General features: G+C 53.5%; 1 protein-coding gene across 1 annotated transcript in view; it reads right to left on the bottom strand.

Annotated features, from left to right (window-relative positions):
• Positions 1-91: 91 nt before the first annotated feature.
• JSRP1 (junctional sarcoplasmic reticulum protein 1) overlaps positions 92-22,391 on the bottom strand; it is a 58,763-nt gene continuing 36,463 nt past the window's right edge. Inside the window, exons 2-8 of the mRNA XM_090028063.1 lie at positions 11,321-11,500; positions 9,733-9,869; positions 7,319-7,365; positions 4,267-4,420; positions 3,447-3,599; positions 2,230-2,324; positions 92-1,426 (exon numbers count right to left, since the gene is read on the bottom strand). Of these exons, the coding sequence (XP_089884189.1) occupies positions 860-1,426; positions 2,230-2,324; positions 3,447-3,599; positions 4,267-4,420; positions 7,319-7,365; positions 9,733-9,850 (1,134 nt within the window). The 5' untranslated portion in view covers positions 9,851-9,869; positions 11,321-11,500 and the 3' untranslated portion in view covers positions 92-859. The remainder of the gene's footprint in view (positions 1,427-2,229; positions 2,325-3,446; positions 3,600-4,266; positions 4,421-7,318; positions 7,366-9,732; positions 9,870-11,320; positions 11,501-22,391) is intronic.

The raw sequence follows: 22,391 nt of genomic DNA, 5'->3' as shown, positions 1-22,391 counted from the left end.
AAGCTCCCAGGTGACCAAAATGCTGCTGGGGGGTAGATCCCCTCCCCTGCCAAGATCTCCCCCAACGCACCAAGAAAGCAGGAGGCAAGTGCATGCTGCGGGGTTTACCAACCGCTCCATTTAATGTGACATTTCCACCCAGTGGGCTGAGGCTGGATGCACTCGTTTCTGTTCCCGCGACTGCTGCCTGTGACTGAGCTGCATTCTCCATTGTAGTAAAGCAGTGAAAAAATATTGCACTTTCGTTTGGTTTCTATGAATTTGACTACCATGCAAGGGGATTTGGTGGGGCGGAGAGGGAAGGGGGTGCTCTTTCAGGCTGGGGAGTACCTGCCCGCCTGGCTTTCACCAGCCCTTCCTAGCTAAGGACAGCCTTGCCCTCTTTCATGCCATGTCACGATTGTGTCTTATCCAGGGGGGCTCAGAGGTGCACAGAGGCCCATCCTACAGCACCAAGCCGCTGTCCCCACAGCAGGAACTTAGTGCTAACTTGGCTCAGATCTCCGAGCGTCTCACCCCCGGGACAGATGGGGCAACAGGCACGAAGCAGTGACAGGACTTGCCCAGGGTCGGAGGCAGAGCTGGGAGCAGAGTGCTCTAACCCCAGACCCTGAAGCCCCCTTCTGCCAGCAGGCTGGGGACAAGCCAGCCACTCCTGGGGAGCCCGGCAAACAAGCAGCATCTATCTGTCTGGGGAGGAGAACCCCAGTCAGCAGTGATGGCAGCAAGGGTACAGGTCTCGGGGGTCGCAGGAGAGGCCAGGGGGTGGGCTCAGGCTGCCGACAGCCAGGCCTTCTGGACACCCCTGGAGTTCATGCTGCTCAGCCCCAGTGCCCAGTGGCAGGCGCGGGCACGGGGCTCAGTCGTGCCTCTTGCCTTCCCGGAGCTTGTGGTTGCTGTCCCTGCGGGGCAGGACCCGGCCCTGCTCCCAGGGCTTCTTGCCCTTGTGCTCTCGCTGCTGCCTGGAGTCCCGCTTCCGCTCCTCGTTGCGCTTGTGCTCCTCGCGGCCCGGGGCCTCGAGCCGGGGGGCATGGCCCTTCCCCTCCTCCTTCCTGTGCCGCTCCCCCCGCCTGCCCTCCTTGCCCTCCCCACGCACCCTCTTCCTGGGCCAAGGCTGCTCCTCCTCGTCCTCCTCATCCTCCTGAGGCTCCTTGGGCACCCTGCTGGCCTTGGCCTCGGGGGGCCTGGCCTTGCCCTGCATCTCCTTCTTGCTGCCTCGCTCCACCTGGGCCGCACGACTCTCTCTGGGCTTCTCTTCCTTCCTCTCGGGCTTCTCTCTCGGCTTCTCCCTCGGCTTCTCCTTGGCCTTCTTCGGCTCTGCCTTGGCCTGCGGTTCCTCTGGGGCTTCTTCAGCCGTGGCTTCCGGTTCTTCTGCTTCCTCTGGTTCTGACCGGCCGAGCCATCTCTTGAGGAACCAGGGCTCTGCCTGCGGGGGAAGCAGACACGGGCGGGCCCCAGCTCTCACTGTGATCCCGGGTCAGCCTGTGCTCCGGGGCCTCTCCCCTGGCTGCACATCCAGAGCTACAGCAATGCCACGTGTGCAGCAGGTCGCAGCAGTGCCCTGCAGAGCCCAAGGGGCCCCAGTCTCCCTCCTGCCTGACGCAGAGGCTCTGCCCCGGGGCTCTTTGATAATGCACGTGTCTCTGACCCCGGCAGCCTTGCTGCAGCAACAGGACGAGCTCCCAGTGGCAGACTTCATCCCTGCCGCACTAGGCCCTGGAGTCCCTTTGTAACTGCCCGTCACCTGCTGGGAGTGGGCCTGATTCTGGGAGCATCAGGAGCATCCTCCTGGCAGGCATAAAGCATCCTCAGCTCCTCTGTCTCGGGCGCCTTGTGGGATTGGAGCTCAGTGGTGCACCCACGTGAGTGCCCAAGGGCAGAGCAGCTCCCAAGCGGCAGCCCTGTCCCACCGGCATCACCATGCAGATTTCCACGAGTGACCTGGGTAAGGGCTCCAGGCCTGGTCCTGCCCATGGTGAAACTCCCCTCCCATCAGGCCCCAGGGCTTGGTGTGCTCCTCCCTAGATGTGTTTAGCTAATTTTCTCGGGGTGGCTGGAGCTGAGTCAACGCCAGGAGATGGGGCTGCCAGGGCCTCTGTGTCAGGATGTAGCCCAGTGCACGCGGCGGACTGCAGCTAGAGCGGGGAGGCACAAACCACCCGCCTCGGTTCCCTGCTGCTACCCGCTGCCTTGTCTCAAGGGATGAGCCCCAGCGGCTCCCTGCCTTACCAGCGCACTGGTGCCATCCTCAGGAATGCTGCTCTCGGGCTGGACCCACAGACTGGGCGCTGCTTCGGGAACCTCGTCGTCCTCGTCGACAACGTCTGGGGAAGGGGAGGCACCAAGTGAGCCAGGTCCTGGGCAACAAACGTTGGCAAAGGCTGGGGCACCCCTAGCTGTCTGCCCACCGTGCAAAGGCTCCAGCACAGGCCACACCTTGATAGCACCCCTGCTGCTAGCTGATGCAGAAGGGACAGCGGGGGGGGAGCTGTGGCTGCCAGGAGATGGCACAGGCACTTTAGTAGGGGCGCTCTTCTCTCCTGCTCAGTGCTGGCCTGAGGGCCCTGCATGGGCGGGGGGTGCCCACGTGCCGCTGCAGCGAGCTCCTTCCAGCCCCCTGTGGTCACTGACAGTCCCACTCCGAACGGGCAGCTCTCCCAGGACTCCCGTCAGCAGATTGCGATGTACTTTCCCAGCCGGCTGGCTTCATTGGCCCCATTTTCAGATGGGAACACTGAGGCACCACCAGGCAAGGACTTGTCCACAGTCGACCTCAGGCTCCCATTGAGGTGGAGCGAGCTCCTGCCCCTGCATGCCCTGGGCTGATTTAACTTCAGGCTGAGTTTTGCTCCCTGCCCAGGCTGTGCTGCACTGCTGTGAGGTGCTCCACCCCAGACCTGACCGCATTGCTGCGGGGAGCACGCGGAGAACTGCCCCGTGTGCACGCCTGAACCAGGGCTGCTTCAGGAACGAGGGGTTTCGAGCCAGATCTGAGCCCCTCCTCCTCCTAGAAGCGCACAGAGCCTTTAGCTCAGGGTGCGCAGAGCTCCTCTCTCCCCTGCCCCGGCTGGATGTTCCCAGCCCGTCTGCAGGAGCCTGCCTGCAAGCCAGGCCTCATCCCCAGAGAAACCACGCGGCAGTGTGGCCTGGTGGCCAGTGCTGGCTTGGGGCCAGGAGAACTTGCCTTTCTTTCCTGGCTGTTACTGAGTAGTCGTGTGCCCATGCACAAGCCCCTGCTCCTATTTTCCCTGCTGCCCATCAGAGGTATTAACTATGTGGGGCAGGGAGGTCTTCTACTATGAAATCAGGACAATCCAGCCTGATCTGGGACCTCTAACAAGTGCCCGCTGCCCAGGCAGCGGCACAGCCCGAGTGCGGGACACCCAGTGTGTGTGGCCAGGCTGGTCCTCACAGGCTTCCTTGCTCCGCCGGGAGATGTGTCTTACCTTGGAAGACCTGGAAGCCCATGCTTAGGAGAGCGATGAAGGAGGCGATGAGGATGCACTTGTTCAGGGTCAGTCCATCCCACAGCAGCTCCTCCTTGGCGGGGCCGACGGTTCGGGGCTCAGCCTTCCTTCTCACTGGAAGGGTCTTGGGGACTTTAGACAAAACCGAAGTGGCGTTAGGGTGAGGAAACAAATGGGGGCTCAGAGCCCGCGGGGGGATGTGAGGTGTAGGACACAGCAGGGGAGCAAAGCTGGGTTGCCAGGGGGGTGCTCATAGCGGGGTGGGACTAGGGATCCCTTGCTGTCATGTCTTCTGGCCCAATGTCCAGCAGCAGTGTTCGCCAGCAGGCAGGGAGCACCCACATGCTGGGGCTGGGAGAGGAGGAGAGGGGAAAGACCTGCTCCTAGCTCCAGCTGGGGTGCAAGGGATTCACATGTGAGGGGTGGGGGTGGCTCCGGTTGGCCCGTGAGACGAGGAGGGCACTGTGCAAACTGCACGGTGGAGTGGGCTGCTTAGAGTCAGGACTCCTGGGTTTCACTCCGGGCTCTGGCGCTAGCACCGCTGGCAAGTCACGTGGGCCAACGCTTTCAAATATTAGGGCCTGAGTCTGGAAGTGAAACAAGCAGCCCGGTTCGCACAGGGGCTCGGTGTCTGCAGCTCAGCGGTGGCGCACGGGGTTTTGGAGAGGAGAATTTCGGGCCCCCCCCCGCCAGGCTGGGCAGTTGGTCCTGGGCCGACCCAGTGGTAGGGTTTGTGCTGCTGTCCCTACCCAGGCAGGAGCCAGCGGGCTGCTGCTGAGCACCCCCTCAGCCCGAGTACCTGGGGGCACGGCCGAGCTGGCCTTCTCCGCCACCTTCTCTGTCCTCTTTGCCTTCTGCTCCACGTCGGCCGGTGGTGTTTCCGTCATGGTCTCCACAAACTCGTCCAGGTCCGTCTCAATAATGTGCAGCTTGTTCCCCTCCTCCCCTAGCTCCTGAAAGACAAAGGAATGAGGATGGGACTCCTGGGTGCACGAGCAGGGCAGCTAATGGGGAAAATAGGCCAGCCTGGAGCTATTCAGTGTAGCCTGAGCATGTTACAGGTCCCCCTGTGCCTGGGCCGTGGCAGGGAGCCCTGCTTGCACCCTGCAGGCTTGCACCGGGAGCCTCTTGTTCAGTCCCTGGGGTGACAGCAAAGACGTTCACCACGTGGCTGAAGGACACAAAACGTGAGCAGGGGCCGTGTCTGCTCCCCGGTGCAGCGGTACGCCCCCCGCGGAAGGGTCTCAGGAATCCAGCGTGGGGCAGGCGTGCCTCAACGTCACGTGTCCAGCTGTGCTCAGGGGACGTCTATGCTGCGGGGCAGAGATACCCGAGCTCACCTGGGGACTGGTAGCTGTGCAGCGCAAGGCTCTGGGACGGCCACTTGACCCTGATCTTGTCAGAGACGGAGGGCGGCTGGGTAGTTCAGTGTCAAGAACGTGTGCCCAGCAGCCCTCTGCCAGCCAGCAGGAGACCCACCCGAGTGTAGTCAAATCTGACATCCCCCCAGGTCTGCCAGTTGGCGAGGGTTCGAACCTTGCTGCTACTGATGGCTTACCAGGGATTCTCCCACGGCTCGAGCGCCGGAGCCTGCACCTGGAAGCACTTCCATCCCCCACGCCGCCTATGGGCCACTTAGCTGCCGACTTCACTCGTCTGTGGGTTCACTTCGATGAGACCTACTGCGGAGATGCCAAGCTCTACGCTGTTGCCCTCAGAGCTCAGGGGAGCCAACAGGGTGCTCCAGTGGGCAGCACCGAGGAAGGAAACTCAGGTGGACGGAAACGTCCCTGATCTCCCTGTCTGATCTCTACAGCTTGCTTTGAGATTCACCGTGGCGCCCAGCCTGGTGGGGGTCAGTTTTACCCGCCACATGTGCGATGTATTAGCATCCTCTTTGCATGAAACCACCCCAGGGTTGTTTTACATCCTCGCACCACCTAAGATGCATCCTGCTTCATGGCAGAGACCTACAAACCCATCTGGGCTCCTGGACAAACTGGCTGGGGTTGCACCAGAGGTCAGCTCTGCGGAGAAGGGGGTGACAGTCACGTTCGTGGTCTTCCACTTGAGTTAGGTTGCAATCCCAGGGATGTGGAGGAGAGCCAAACCTTTGTTGCAAGGTATCTGTCTGAGCACAGGTGCTCTGCAGAGCTGCAGCCAGTAATCCCTGGGGAACAACGGATCCCTTGGAGAGGGGGAGCTTAGACGCAGACGAAGCAGGCCCTTAGGTCTGGCCCAACCCTGGGCACTCTAGCTGGGTCAGGATGCAGAGATGCAGTATGACCGACTCCTTAATTAACATGTCGGATCAGAGCAGATGGGGAAAACCGGTCGATCATCACAGATCAGTGACAGCAACAGCTGAATGATGATGCTGCTGGCTACGGCTCAGCCAGGGTGGGGCATCACTCCCCCCGCGGCCCATGCCAAGGCCATGTTTCCAGCTAAATGTCACTCGTGGAATCACACTTTTGCTTTTGTTCCAGTTGTGAAGCGGAGGAACGTTTCTCACCTACACGAAGCCAATGCACCTGACAGCCCCAGAGCCTGGATCTGATTGTGGCCACTGCCAGACACTGCAAAGAAAGGTGCAAAACCCTCCTGGTCCAGCTCTGTGAAATATTAGCCCCTGCAGCGAGGCTCATGCCTGACCTCAGCTGGGGATTAGCTTACACCCGTTCCAGGAGGGCTGCATTTATCTTAGCTAGTGCATGGACAGGAGTTATTTCCATTCGAGTGTCTCGGACTTTAGGAGTACCCTCGACAGAGAGAGAAGATTCAGTCCGACAGGCTGATAGGCCACAGGTGCAAAGCATATAGATCTGAACTGCCTTAAGGTGGGGCTCATTACTGACATAGGAGCCGGCCCTGAGGTCTGGTTCTAGATTTGAGCTCCCCTGAGGCTGGAAGTGTTCATCCTGGCACCGGTTTCTCTCCAGAATGATCCTTCCTTGGCCTCTCGCTCAGCCCTGAGGCTCGGCAAGGGGCTGGGCTGCACAAGTGAGTTGGCGTGCGAGGTTTAAACGACGGTCTCTGTCTGAAAGGGCTGTCTTCTAGGCAAGTTTTCTCCTGCACTTGTGTTGGGGCCAGGGGCAGGCAGGAGGGCTGCCGGGCCTCTATTTTGTGCATGATTTTTGAGGCATCTGTCACACTCCCCCCCCCGCCCCTCACTGCTTTCTACCCAAGCACTCTAATTTTATCATCCTGCTTTCATTAGTGCTCTTCATTGGCACCTCTCCCAGGCCAGAAATCCACGTGCCCGGCCTCAGCTCCCTTCTGCCTCAGTAACCTGGACCACCTGCTCCCCCCTCCCTAGCTTCTCCAGCCCCTTGGTGCCAGCAAGCTCTCCTTTGCAGACCAAGCACCCGAGATGAGCAGAGCAGCCGGGCTCTGCCAGGCCTGCGGGGTGGCGCACTGCCCTGCTCAGCACGTCCGGCTCCCACCACCTCACAAGTCAGCTTGCTGGAAGCCCCCGTTAGCATCCAGCCAGCACTTCTATGCTCCTCTGAGCCAAGCACGTGCCCCATCTGTCTCTTCATTGCTTCCTTCCTCACTTCTGTGGGGAACTGCCAGGCCAACCCCGTTCCTTAGGGCTGAATGATTTTAGCCAAGCAATGTGAATGCAAGGTCCTGCTGCTGAGGTGCCCAGAAAGCTTGGGAAAGGGGGATCAGCTCCACACTGCACCCCCCCCCGGATCCTATGACCCTCATACCAGATCTCTGCAGCTTCCTACCTAGCCTGGATGGCCCCGTTGCAAACATCCGGCATCACACATCCCAGGCCAGCATGCACAGAGCACCCCCCCGGAGGTACAGACTTTCTGGGAGTGCAGGTGTGTGCTACTTACATGTGACGTACTGTTTACCTCCTCGCTGCCCTGTGACACCTCTGAACCTGGGAAAGAGAAAATGCATAACGAATAAGCCATGAAGCAGGGACATGCCCGGGGGCTCAGACTACGACACCATCACAGCAGCTAGCCGCTGGCGACAGAGGAGATGGAAACCCTGCTGGTACTGCCAAGAAATTCTCTTTAGGTTCAAGGGTAGGATGTTTGTAGCAACCATAATGTCTGTTCCCCAAAGTGCAAGAACTTGGGAGGGATCTCTCGCTTGGGCCAAAAGGGAGTTAGGTGTCGAGTGCTGAAGGCAATGCAGTTACTGGGCAGGGGAGAGGTTTTACTGGATGGTCTTCTAAAAAGCAGTCATCATGCAGCAGCGTCACACGGGGCATAAGGCTTCACAGGTAAGTAGGAGTCACAAGCCGTGTGCGTCACTGAGTGTGCCACAGCACACGCAGACCTCCTCATCCCAGCAGCAACCCGTTTCCCTGCAGTGATGGATCTGGTTGTAGGAACAGAGCCTCGAAGTGCAAGTTGCAGGCTGCTGGGAGAGCTGTTGCGAGGCTCCCCTGTCCGGCTCCTGCCCGATATGCTCCCTCTAACGCATGCATTTGGCTGCCGGTCAGGCACCCTGGCTGCCTTCTCTGCTTCTGGGATACATCAAACACAGGGTTGGCCTTGGGGGCGGCTTGGGGCAATCACAGGCTCCAGAGCAGTAAGTCACGAGGCTGGTCTGTCCATATGTTTCCAGCAGCCCCCGGACCTAATTCTCTGACTTCATGGATCTTGAGTGGCCACTACCATGAGAGCCCCCCAGCGGGAGTCTCTCCACTCTAGAGACACGAAAGGACAGGAAAGGTCTCTGGGCATAGGTCTGAGACTGGCTACAGCCATCCTTGAAACGGCAACACAAGACGCAGTCAGTTTGAGAAACCAAGCCAGGCCTTTAAAGCCTGATCTCTCACAAGTCAGGTGAGCTGGAGAACGGCTCCGCACTACTGGAAACTTGCAGGCTGGGGCTTCCTCGTTACTGCCAACCCCAGCGGGCTGCGCAAATACGCAGCGTCGGAGCCCCTTGTTCTGTGCGCCGAGCTCCTCTCACCTCGCAAGCTGCGCCCGTGGTGATATCTAGTGCCTGCGCGCTGGGGTGCCCTGGCAGGCGCTCCACGGGCCCGAGTGCTAGACCCGCTGAGCCGTTACAGCTGCATTTGGAAGCAAAGAGAACTGCAGATGCTCTGCGTTTCTGGAAGTCAGGTCCTTTAATGGCTCTTGAGACGAGTCACAAGCGATGTCAAAAGGAGAACAAAGCAAGCTGGGAATGAGATGTCTCCAGCGGTTCAAGACGGCGAGTGACAGTTCATTAGTGACCATGCTGGATCGTCTCCTTCCACGTCAGCTCGTGTATCCAGTCTTAGCCTATCTCCTTCAGTTGTGCGTCAAAATGTTCAGTACAAGAAATATTACAACAGTTACGACTGAATGGGGATTTAGTGTTTTCTTTAGTGTCCAATGTATCTAAAGGCCTTATCCTGCCCTCAAGAAGCATCCAAATCTGGTTTTCCCTGTTTTCTGGAGGTCTTAGATCTGCCGAGAGCAGTGGGGGCCAACCTTCTTGGAAGCTGTGCCCCAAACTGGCCCCGCATGCTCCCTGAGTGCCACTCCAGTCCCTTTTCCCTACCCTGTCTGCTGCTCTGCTTTCTGTCCCATTTCCTATCTGCCACTGTGCTGCCTGTCCCCTCCCTGACCTGCTGTGTGCTACGTACAGAGGCTGTCTGGGCCACTTACAATGCCACAAGTTGCCCTAAAGGACCCAGCAACATAGACAGGGAGTGCTCGCTGCCCTATTACAGGGGCAATCTTTAACACAAAGCTTTTCTCCCAGCTGTCTCCCTGGGGTTGAGTTAAACAAGCATTCTCCAAAGCATGAACTTGCAAACCTCTCAGTCAATCACATGTCTCTACCTGGCTAAACAGGCTTTAAACCTACTAGTTCCCCAGCCGCAGTGCATGAAGCCTGAATTTCTAACACAAGGAAACAGGAAAAAATGGTGTTAAGATCTGCTTTGGGGCTTTTTGCAAACAACGTTCAGTGCCACAACACCGAAAACCCCACATTTTCACTCCGCAGGTCACCTTTAAAGACTAAGGCATTCCTGGTGGGGGTCTTAGCACACTGCTAAATGGCAGCACGACAGCTCCTGGCAAGTTCGGAGGCACGCCGTCATTTCCGTAAGCCAGTCTCACTGCACGGAGCAGGCTCGTGGGCACGAGCCCCTCAAAGACACCTTGTGGCATCTTTCCAACAGCATCAGCCCAGCCTGACTGTATTTGTTAACGCCTGGCAGGCAAAAGCAGTCTGTGGAGCTATTGCAGGGAAAGCCCACCAGCACAGCCTCCAGCACCACATGCGGACAAGGTACCTTCTCTTATGTCCTCCCTCGACCGCCTTTGAATGCCCTCTGCCTGTAATGGCAGCTCTTCTACGGCCTCAGGACATTCCAGGTCTGTCTCCAATGCCTCGCAGGGGCCCGCTGCCATATCACCTCCACGGCTCTCGCTGAACAGAGGGGCAAAAACAAATGCATCGTGGTCATTAGGGAGCACGGCCGACGGGGGGTAGCAAAGCTGTCCGTGACCAAGCAACGCGGGTGGCGCGCCTCGGTGAAAAGGGCGTCACGCACGCGGGGAAATGCCTCGGGGATCAGCAAGCCTTGCCGTACAGCCGCTGCCATGCCTTTCGCCTGAGGCTCTCGGAGGTCTCCTATCCTGCAAAACACGGTCTCAGCACTCTGCTGCCCGGCAGGCCCATTTTAAAGAGGAATAAACTGAGGCACAGAGAGGAGCAGCGCAGCTTTTTGCCTCGAAGGAAGGGAAGTTGATGACGCAGCAGAAACCTTTTTCTGGTCTCAGCTGCCCTGTGCTGAGTCATGGATTTGTCCTCCCCTGCTGGGCTGCGGCTGCTGTGCTCGCTCTGCCTGAAGCCTCCTTTTCCAGGCGGTGGTGAGGGATGTGAGGACAGGACTTCATCCCTCCTGCAATTCCTTCCTCTGCAGCCAGTCCCCGCCTCGCACTGGCTTCTCCGCAGGGACGGGACTGCTCTGCGGATACAGATCAGGGTCTGCTTCTAAGCAGCTAAAACTAGAAGTTCTGCAGTAACCCATGCTTGCTACTGGATGTCGTCTGGTCCACTTTTCTCATCCCATACCTAATGCACAGGGGGCTGGGAGTTGTCACGTGTCTGCATGCCCATATACATGTGTGTGTATACCCCTTCCCTTTATTGTTTTAGGATCCCAGTCGCTGAGCCAGGGACACAGGGACCCCGTCACATCCATCGTGCAACTCAGCACGGTTTTTGCCTCTGTAGAGCAAAGTAGCCTCGCTGGACAGTTTAGTGCGACAAGGCAGCATGATCAAGAGGGCCACAAAATGGGCTGCATCAGGCAGCAGAAGAGAATTGACTTTGGGAAGATGTCAGAGGCCTCAAGAAGTTTTCCAAAGTGGCAGCTAAGTTCCTGACAACGTGGTGATGCCACAGGCCGGCTCCAGCATGCACAGCTCTGGGTCTGCGCTCCCGCCCCTCCTCCCGAGAAAAACTCACCGAAGGCGGTCTCGAGGTCGGGCTTACCCTCCGCCCGTGTGTGTGCTACGCTGGCTGTATATGCCTTAGTGCAGGGCCCTGCTTGTGAAGCATTTAGTGCAGGTGGGCACGGAGAACACGCATGCAGTCACCACGCAGTTCTACCTCCCTGTCCGCAGCCACGTTTCAGAAACTAGCTCGGGTCCAAAGTGTGACTCCACCGCTGACACACATCAAAGAAGCTTCCAAAAATAGCCCCCTTCCATTCCCCATCAGCTCTTTCAAGGCAGCCGAACCACAGGCTTTGTCTGTGTGCAGCCTTGTCACCCGCTAGCCAGCGAGCTTGCATTCAAATGCAGGCAAACGCTTTGTGCCCCAGGGCTTGTCTGCATTCAAAGAAAAGTGTTAAAAGCAACACAAAGTCATACCTAGGGCTTGAATGCAGCCGTCCAGCCTTCAGCCTCTTGTCCAGCTCAGTCCCTATAGAGTAATATACAGCAACAGGTGCTGGGTCCTGCCGGAGCAAAATATCAACCAATCATAGGAGGCTAAAGCGACCATCGCTTTAATATTCAGTCCCAGGAGATAGAAAAGGGTCTGACTTCACTCTGAAAGAGAGAGAAAGAATTAAACATGAGGCTCCCTTTCCCGACAGATCTGCTGTGCCCCTGCCTGCTGGCGGAGAGGAGGGAACCGTAGGTACCAAAGCTCTTCTATGCTGTAGCGCCAGGAACCCATCCCAGAGCCTGGCTCCCCTCCCCACCGTCTTTACTCCACTTGCAAGTGGATGCTGGAGTGCCTCGTGGAAAATAAAAGACCTGGGCAGGAGCAAGGGGGATGGAAACTATTTATTTCCCACTATCCCGAGCAGATTCCTTTCTTGCAGGTGCTAAGAAATGGGTGAGATTTGAAACTTCAACCCAAAGGCTTCCACGTTAGTCATGCTGAGGCTAATGGAGCTTTTTTGAGAGGAACGTTGGACTGATGTATACCTTGGTCTCTAAAGATCTCACTCCAGAGGTGCTGCTGCCCAGACAGCCTCACAGACATCTGCCCAAACAGTAGCAGCAGGAACTAGCTCTGCCTCATCTGCTTTCACCTCCCCTCCTGTCTGAGGACTACCTCCTCCACCTCGTTGTGATGAATACCAAGGGTTCAGCTGGGTACTTTTAAATGCTAACCTTATCAGGCACGGGTGGTTCTCTTCCCTCTTTCAGATAAAAGAGGCAAGCAAGGAGATTCAAGGCAGCGAGAGCATTAATGCAAAACCGAGGCTGTGAAGTTAATAAATTGCTGCTAGTGTTTTAAAAGGAGGCAAATGGATCAGGTAAGCTTCCTACAGTATCGCCTCCCAGGTGGCACTGCATTTCACGGGCGCGGCGCAGTGCAGGAGAAACCCTGGACCCTGCATCAAGCAGATGGGGCGCTTTGAAGTTACTCTTCCATGCCTGGAGACCTCAGGCAGCTGTAGCACCGTCTCTCTTGGCTCATGGTGTGCTGCTAGAGGGGGTTTGCCCAAGACACCTCTACTCTAGGGCAGCCTCTGTGCTGGAGCATGGCCAAGGAGCCTGTTGGCCCCATAGTAAAGTGGACACAAGGGCACGTCTATACAAGACGCGTTAATGCACGTTAGCCTAACTTCAAATTTATTACGGGCATGTGTCTACACATGCATGCCCTTAATCCACATTCACAGTGGTGAAATTAGTCTAATGGCACCTAAATTTGCAAATGCAGGTATCAAATTTAGGCGAGATTAAAGTGCATTAACGCATGTATAGACGTGACTCGGCACTAACTTTAGTGCCGGCTCTGCCTAGCCCCAAGGGGCACATGGCAGGGCTGCAGGGACTTGGCACTAACTTTAGTGCCAACTCTCTGCATGTGTAGACACCTGCCAAAAATCACTCAATGCACATTAGCTTAATGTGTGTTAAATTTAGTTGCACTTAAATGCACGTGTAGATGTTAACTTAATGTTACTTTTATCCTTTGTCTCAGTTGTGCTGAGTGCTTTTTGGATGCAGCCCAGGGTCTGGGCCCCTCTCTAAAAGCAGAGGCCCTAATCTTGTAAAGCCTTCCTCACATGAGTAGTATCATGCAAACCAGGAGGACCACTCGCCTGTTCAAGGAAAGCTACAAACCCTTAATTGTGCTGGGAACATAAGCAGTTCATTAACAAGAGAAACGGGAGGATGTGGTAATGCTAAGCTGAAGCATTCAAAAAAAATCACAAGATCTTAAAAAACATTTTGGATCCTTTTGTTGGGCTCCTGGTTTTTTCGCCTTAGGGTTCATACATTTTCAAACCTGTCTCCCCAACTGTGCAGATTCCAGACTTAGGCCTTTTGTTAGTTTTATTTAACGAAAGCTGAGATTCTCATATAAGTCACCAGACCCCAAGAAGTGGGGCAGCAGTACTCCTAAAATCCCAAGAGACTCCAGATACAAGTCACTGGAGTCGAAGCACCAAGAACATATTGAAACTCGATGCAACGGACCTGTGTTAACATTGCAAACAGGGCCATCCAGGAAGCATAACTAACTAGAAAGGGTAACTTGTGCATTTGTGGGTATTTAAAAATTAAAACCCACAAAATCTCATGGTGCTTGTAGTGACATTTCTACGGCACCAGCCTGTGATTTGACAAGCAGATGATGTATTCCTTATTGCTAGACTAACAGGAGAAAAACTGTTTATTAAAAAAATATTTCCAATAAAGCTACAAAGGGCAGCAAAGCTATTGCACAATACATTGTCTTTAATCGAGGTTCTTTTTTTCCCACAATGCTCCAGTGTGAAAGCCTGGATTTCAGTTGCTCTCACTGCAATTGCTATTCCAGCCTACATGATAGAAAAATACTTTCCTTTGGGACTTCAGACAAAAAGTTCAACAGCTTATTCCTCAGCTGAAAACAGCGTGAGTGCATGCAGGCCTAGCCACTGCTTATTGTACTGGGCAAATGCTTTCAAATGGTTCAATCTGTTTCTTATTATCAGCATAAAAACAGCATACAAAGCACTTTTTAAAGGATGCCATCATATTAGTTTAAAGGTGACCTTCAATAGAGTGTGCTCCTTTTATTGCTGTTTTATGGTGTACTGAATGGCCTGACCTTAGCTCAAGGGTTATAATCTTCCCATGTTTTAATAAATGGGTCCAAGGATATTAATTGGAAATGAGAGGAAGGAAGCATGCCAAGGAGCATGACTGGGGATCAGTGACAAGCCTGAAAGGATAAACATCAGACCAGGCTGGTAAAAGAATCGGCTCCGATCTTGGCACCGATATAAGCAATCAGATTTTCACAAAACCTCTGTAGCATGAGCCCTTTGGAGAGCCTGGCTCTGACCGCAGGTCCCAAACACTTGAAAATACGGCCTCTGTCAACTTGTGGTTACCGTATAGCCATTCGGAAAAACCAAGAAGTGACGGCATCTTCCTAATTATTGAGACAGTTGTCATAATACAAATAATACTTGATATTGCTCCAGGCTGAACCAGATCAAAGAAGGGACATTAGATGGAACTTATAAATCAAAGCCTGATTCTGTTAACTCTTGCTTCCCCCGCCCCCTTTGATGTCATTATTTCCACCCAAATAAGGGCACCACTGTTAATTAAAAAGACATGTTCGGTTTATTGGATTTAGGGCGACGTAATGAAAACAGAACATGGTAAACCGTCTGGAAAAATGCTCCTCCTGCTTCCAGTTAATCATGATTCACTTGGTGCTCAGGATACTGTAATCCTGTTCTTCCTCTGGCTGGCTGTGGACTCTTCTAGGGAATATATAGCAAGACAAGACCTATCGTGGTGAAATACAGAACTCCTTCTGCATGTTTGGTATTCGTCCTAGAGCAGGAAAATGTGACACAAACCTAGCTCTCCTCCTTTTCAGGAAATCTTTCACCATATTCCCTGCAGCGATGAGGGAGTGTGTGTGTGTGTGGGGGGGGGGGTGTTTTGCCTCCACATGCTTAGCTTTTAAGAAGTTCCTTGCCAAGTTACAAATGTGCCAATATTCCTTGTACAATTTAATCCAGGCAGATGCAGGAAAGAGTTTCCCAGAGGCAAGTTCTTTCCTAATCCCTTGAAACTCCCCTGGACCCAGTTTCTCTCCTGACCTGAATCTGGGAAAGTGTCTCTGGGACAGGGCTAGCTCAGAGGGAGGGAACGAGTCTCGGGAACATAATCCAGCGATGAGACGAGACGGGACGGGACGGGACGGGACGGGACGAGACGAGAGGACGGGCACCAGAAAGCCCCGGCTGAAACTGACACTGGAGGTAACTGATCAGCGCGCTGGGCCGGGGCCAGGCCCTGCCCCGGCCGCGCCGAGCGCTCACGCAGGGCTTGCTGGGCTCTAGTTGTGAGCAGGGATTCCTTTTCTGCACCTGTCTGAGCTGCCATTGTGATCTGCCTTTACCTGGGTACGTGTCTATCTGCCTACTGAGAACGCAGCCTGCTGGCTTTTTTGAGGTGAAAAGACACCAATGGTTCCTTGTGTCCCCTAAATTCCACAACAGCAGCTTACCCTCCCATCGGGACTAACTTGTCCCATTCCTCCTTCCCGTGCAAAACCCCATCCCTGTTGCTCCCAGTTGGAAGAGTTCATTCGTTGATGGTTATTTTCAATAATGAGTTGTTTTAGAGATGTTTCCCCTCCCCCCACTCCCACCCATGTCCTTCTGTGATCTTTAGGTAGCTCAGCTCCGTTCCCTGGGCTTCTGTTCCTTGGTGTTCAGGCCACCAAAATGTCACAGAAGGGAAGCTCAGTATCTCATCTCCCTGGCTCCTCAAGTTACTGTTCGGTAGATCACGTGTCCTAGCTCATCAACCTATGCTGGAGATCAGCAGGCAGCTACTGAGAGGTTCTGCCAGGGGCAGGCAGACCGCAAACGAAACAGTGAGCACCCAGCTAAAGGGTGAATTCTGGTGCAAAAATGAGGAATTTCACGGCCTCTTGGAAAAAGGCCATATTCTGTGGTTGCAGAACTGAAGAATTCCCAGAGCCACCGCTGAGATGAGTGGGACAAGTCGCACCTCTCAGAGCTACCGTTTCAGGCTGCCCACAGTTTCAAATGTACAACACAGCATCAGCTGCATTCAGTTTGCACTTCCTACATTACCTCCACAATCATGAGGCCCACAAACTTGTTTTTTCAATGGAAGTAGAGAATAATGGTATAGTAAACTCCACAGGTCCAGATTCATGCCCTGGCCACCAGAGCCACCCTGGAAGCTGTTGCTAAGGAGATTATCTCAGCTAGACCAACTTGACCTTTGATCTTTGCAAAACTCCCAAGCATCTGCTCAATCTACATTAGAGGGGAGACTTTCAAGGAAAAGCTGGGTGCTGCAGAAAGTGACGGGATGATGAAAGGCACCGATAACTGTGGAACGAAACCTATCTTTTACATAAAGAAAAGCCTGTAGGTCACTAAACCATGTCCTTCATTGGTAGGGGTTAAAAAGAGCGATTTTAGACAGCTTCAGCATTCTTGTGTGGGGCTAGTCACTAATCCCTGAATGCAACTAGAACAACAATGAAGAGTGAACCGTCTAAAGTACTTATCTCATCCCCATTACCATAGTATCCAGTGCCTCCCAGTCTTTGAAGACCACCCTTGTCTAACACCCTGCTTGTCAGGTGCTGAGGCATGGACTGATCTATACCACAGAGTTTCACCAGCACACATATGGCAGGGCACTGTGGATGCCTGCCACTTTAAGGGCTGAGACAAGCAGCCAGCAGGTGCTTGATTGTGGCGGCCATTTTAGAACTCTGGCCACCTATATAAACAGAGCAGATGCTTGCTGGTAGCCAGGCAGAAGCATCATCTGCCTGCAGGGTTGTATGCAATATCCTGGAGATAAGGTCAGGAGCTGTAGGGGATGGCTTGGAGGCTCCTGGTCCTGGCCTAAAACTGCACCCTGCCAGGAGTGGGTGGCCTGGTGGGGCTCCCAGTGGCATGGGAGCCCCCAGGAAATACCAGGCCAGTTACCACCCTGGTGAAAGGTGGGTTGGTGTGCCTTAACTCCTAGCCCCCACAGTACCAACTGCATATTTATTGGAGGGTTTTGCTGATGCACCAATGCAAATACAACTATAGCAGCAGCTCTGTAACGTATACATGCTCTTAGGAAGTTCCCTGAGGTAACATAAGTCTGAGGAAGAGCTGGGACTTGAAGTTAAGCCATAAGTTAATACTGGGCAACCCTTCCTCTCTAACTTAGTACTTATGGCTGGGCTGCCACAGGAACTTTCTCTGGGGGTAATAATACCTAGCTCTTGTATGGATTTCTTATCTGTAGGGCTACAAAGTTCTTTACAAAGGAGGTCAGTACTGCTATCTCTAGAAAGGGGGAAACTGAGGACCGCAGAAGGGAAATGGTTTGCCCAACCCGTCCAACAGAACAATGTCAGAGCAAGGACCAGACCCCTCCCCCCGCGGAGAGCCCCAGTCCAGTTCTCCATCCACAAGGCCGCTCTGCGGCAAACAGCAAGAGAAAGCAAGTCTGTAGAAAAACGATCGTGACTATTTACAATTATCACAAATCCCAAGGCACAAGTGTCAAACTCAAGGAACTGGCCCAATTGCAATCCAGACAACAATATTCTGCTGACCTGAGATTCCTCCACTGCATTTTTACTGGATGCAACGTTCTTCACCGTTCCCTCTCCCAACACTATTCAGCAGCTTTTCTGTGCATTGAAATATAGTTGCTGCCTTCCAACCCAGAGGTAAAAATGTACTAGTTGCAGCCAAACCCATTCTTTATGTGATCTGTTAACTTTAGCAGTGCTACAGACTTCAAATCGCTATCATCATTAGGGAGCTTGCTGAAAATCAAAAGGAGCAATGCAATGTATTTTCTCTCTACAAATCTCGATTCTGTCATGAATTGCAAAACGATCCATTAGAATGGAGGATTTTAGCAAAGGCAACTGAACCATTTAATTGTGGAGGTGCTACAGACTGACAGCTTGGGGCAATCTGGAAGCTGAAGGCTCTCATGGCTCCCTGCCACCAGGCATAACGATGTGATTGGGTAATGCTTGCTAACACAAAGTTAAGGACCTGGAGAGAGATGGATTGTGCAAGTTGATACTTATAACAAATATCTGACTAGGCTCCACTGTTTTGGAGCAGTGCCCTGCCTGCCTACCACAGATCAACAGCTCTTCTCTATCCAGGCGTGATGAAGCACGTGGTTTTGGAGAACTGTGACAAGGCCTGAGCTTCTCTGCAAACTGCCTCTGAAACAAGACTGGGTCTCTTCATCATAACCTCAAATTTGCTCATCCGGGAGAAAATAGCCAGGCATTGCTTGTTACCTCTGATCTTGCAGGAAAGCCTATAGAAGGGATGGGTGTCACAGTGCGGCTCGGCCTCTTCCCAATCCCCTCCGCTCAGGATCATTGTGAGCTACAAGATCAGACCCATTGGTTTGAAATGGATGATACTGGCTGGGGCCAGTGAGAAGCAAGAAGTGCTGGCAGTATGCACTATCTCCTTCCCAAGTCGAGCTGCAATCTGGTGGTTTCCAGTTTCTGCCTGGCCTTTCCCTTTCCTACCCCGGTTACATTGCAGTAGGCAGCCTAGAAGTGCCACAAAGACGAAACGCTGTGGCTAAGGCATTAGCAAGGGGGAATTCACCTTTTTCCCCTCAGACAAGCAAGATGGAAAGTGTCACTTGTGGTGACTTCTGTTTTTTGGGTGTCCAGGAACAGTAAGGAATTGAGGAGAAGTCCAAACTGCACCCCCCCCAAAAAAAAAAAAACAAACCAAAAAACCCCAACAACAACAAACCAGTGAGCAGGTAACCCTAACAGAAGGCAAGATAATAGTGTATTGCGGCGCCCTCCCACACATCACATCCATCCTTCCTGTAGTTGACTACAAACAGCTGTTGCTCGTCCAGTGGGGACAAAGTAGTGCATGTGCTGGACACACGGAGCTATCTGTTGTCAGCACACTGAAGGCAGCAAAAGGCTATGTTTTCTCACGATTGTTCCCAGCAATGTTAGTTGAATAGCCCTAGTGGCTGAATTGAGGCCTATGGGTTTTGCAGGCAAAAGAAGGAGGCAATAGCCCTCCACAACCCTCTGGGACTAGATGACCTTCTGAGGCCTGCTCCAACCCAAACTTTCTATAATCTAATGCTGTTTTCTGTCTCTCTTTCTCTCTCTGAACCTGTAACTCTTTGTGATCAAAGGTTGCAATCACAACTCGCAGTTCAAGCAGAAATCATAATGACGTTTCACCTCTGTCTAGGGCCATGAAGTCCTAGCCATGTCATCAGCACCAGCTCTAGGCTTTGGCCTGGTCCGGTTCAGCTGGCAGGGGTTTGAATGCTGGCGTGAATCAGCACCACTTCACTGCATTTGCCTCTTTGCACGTTACCAGCTGTAATGGGGCCCTTGCCCCGTTACTGGAATGGGAAGAGGATCTAGGGGTGCCTGGCCCTTTTCCCCTCCTTCCTCTCTTACTGTTTGTGTGTTTGCCAGTGCCTCCTTTCCCTGGTAGAGGTCCCTTCCGCCCGGTTGTGGGCTTCTGATTCCCCCACTTGCCCTGATCACCATCTTGCAACTGGAAATCCTGCCCCTAACCCCTGACTTTTGCCCCTAGAAACAGTCCTTCTGGGAGGGGGGGTTGCCATCTTGGAACTGGGGAAAAAAACAAATCGTACTACAAAACAAATGTCTACTATAACAACATTTTAATTTTATTTTAAAATTATTTTTTTGGTCCAGATTTTGTGCGTGTTTGCATGGTGTATATAGCTCAATATAAAGTCTTGCTCTATGATAGTGTATGTGGGGGTGTGGCATGCGGCTCCAGCTGAGTCCTGGGGGCTGCATGCAATGGCATGGAGCCTGCCCAGTCTGCGGCATGCACCTTCAAATCAGACCACGCTGGCTCCGTGCCGGCTTGTGGGGCTCACGGCACCGCAGGTGGGACCTGCACACCAGTGGCAGCCGTGCGCCGTCGGGCTGGTTCAGCTTCGGGCGTCTACATGGGGCTTCAGCACTCCAGAAGGAAGCCACGTGGTGGCATGGAGCCCACCCAGCCCAACGGTGTGCAACTCCCCATGGCTCCCTGTCTGCATGCTATGGGGCTGGGCGGGCTCTGTCCCACCATGGGCTGGTAATAAGTATTTTTTGGAGGGGCCTCATAGGCCGTATAAAATGGCTTGGCAGGCCAGACCCGGATTTTGTCCACTCCTGCTGTAGCAGCACTCAGAAATGGCCTACACCAGCATTTAAAAATTTCACCATTTGCAGACTGGAAAGAAATAGGATCCTCTTCCACATCTGGCACCAAGGCAACTACAATCACCTCTTCTGATTAAGGCAGCAGGGACCCCCCCCAATCAGCTGTTTAGATAACAGAGGACTCGAAGCATGGCACTGAAGTGCCAGTCCAAGCCGACTCCGGCTGAAGGTGCTTTGCAGAAGTCCAAGGTTCAATTCCTGGCCAGCTGGAACAGGAGTAGGCTCACGTGACTTCCTGCTACGTGAGCCCCAAGTCTGATTTGGATCCGGTTCAGCAGGGACACAGACCTCATTCAGCAGCAGCTTTCGGCAAATGAAAGAACGTTTCTGACGAGCTCTCATGTGGCTCTTCAAGACTGGGATTTCAGGAGTCTCCTTCACAGAGGGGGTTGGTTATAATCGGAAGAGCTACAGAGCTCTGTGTCACATTATCCCTGTATGTCCTTTTGAGGGGTTGTCTTGAATCGCATATCACTTATCCCAGTTCAGGACAACTCTCACCGACAGGCCTTGCTTTATATTAACAGGCACTGTCCACTCTTCATTACACACTGTACAAAGGGGAGGCCTACAAGCAACCCGACGGCCTTTCTTGGTCCTTCCGGCACTATATACAAGGAAGAGGCTGTGTGTCCTTGGTTGGGTTTTATAGGCATTTCTTATGATTTAGTACACACTGTATGCAATCTGAGTGGTTTGGAGGGCGCTAGGACACATCCTCCTCCATCAGATTGCCGCTGCAAAGGCAGCACAGACAACCAGTGACAAAGCTGCTACTCTCTGCAATGAGTTTTGCTGCCTTTCACTCTATTTTCAGTCCACAGACTTCACAAAGCCACCATGACAGCTGCCAACAAGTGAGGCAATTAGCAGCAATCTCAGAAGAGAGCAACGACTGAATAAGCCATAAGAAATCATCTCTCCCTTTGACTTAAGAGACTCTTCGTCTAGCTCAGGTTTGTGCCACCTCTACCGCCGGGTCTCAACATGTGTGTGTCGGAGCAGGGGAGGCTTGCTCTGACACTGGGATGCTGAACCTGTCGTGGATGGCTCCTTGCCCCATAGCTCTGAATGCAACCGACTCCCCCAGCTCTACATTCAGGTGAATGTAAAAAGGGCTTGTAAGCTATTGCTGTGCCCCCAAACCCTTACCAAACCTGCTTTTGCCTCCAGGAGGCCAAGCATTCTGGGAAGCTCACTTGGTGATCAATCCAGAAGCGATTTCACAGCATTGATCCCTTTGTGGACCGCGTGATCTCTATATATTCAGAGGGGCTCAGTGTTAAAGCAAACCTGATCACACACTAATCCACGTGCGACCTACATACTTGGCCTCACAAATCTCCGAAGGCTTTTGCTCTCTTTACTTGGCAGAACGGGCAGCTTTCAGGTCAGCTGAAACAGAAGATGCTGGATCCCATTAAACACTACTTTTAGTCTCGGCTGCTTTCAATAATTGTTCCATTATACATTTTCTCACAGCCCAGAGCTGCTCAGGGCTAATCATTATTCTCTTTGAAGATCTGCAGCCGTTAGTACCTCCGAGGAAAATACAAGCGAGCGACTGTGTTTGAACATGACATTTCAAAAATGCTGTCCTTGGAGCTGCCATTCAGAAAGGGAAAACAGGCTACACTGTTCACTTCTTAAAGGGCTACTGCTGGGAATTATCTGGTCTAAAATTTGTCCTGTCCTGAAATATCACAAGTCTCCTTTTTACAGACGAGGGAACCGAGGCAGAGGGAGATAAGGGTATGGCTGAGCTTTTGCTCCTAGCTGTGGGTAAGGATTGGAAATGGGTCCCGAAGCCTGCTTTCCCCTTGTTCCCAGGCCCTGACCAATACAGCTCCTGCTCGGCACGCTTGCTTAGCCATACATTGGGATTGCAACAGTGGCATAACTAGGACGTGGCAACTGGGCAACTTCAAGCTAGAGACAAGGATGGAGAGTGTGTGTGTTTGGGGAGGGGTGAAAAAGCCAGCTGCCACCACAGCTGCACCATCGCACCACAGCAGCAAGTGCAAGTCACCACTGCCCTGGGATGTGGCAGCTGCCCTGGGTGCCCAGCTGTGTTGCTACGCCCCTCTGGATTGCAGATCTGTGGATTCACAAATTCACGGCCCTTCACCCCTGCCCCAGCCACTTGCTGGAGGAACGGGAGGGGAGGAAAATATTCCAGGCACACGACACATGCTGTCCTCTCTGCATCCGTAG

The sequence above is a fragment of the Crocodylus siamensis genome, chromosome 14 (assembly GCF_052110815.1).
Source record: "Crocodylus siamensis isolate JL-2025a chromosome 14, ASM5211081v1, whole genome shotgun sequence".
NCBI lineage: Eukaryota > Metazoa > Chordata > Crocodylia > Crocodylidae > Crocodylus > Crocodylus siamensis.
This window is presented reverse-complemented; position numbering and strand designations above follow the sequence as displayed.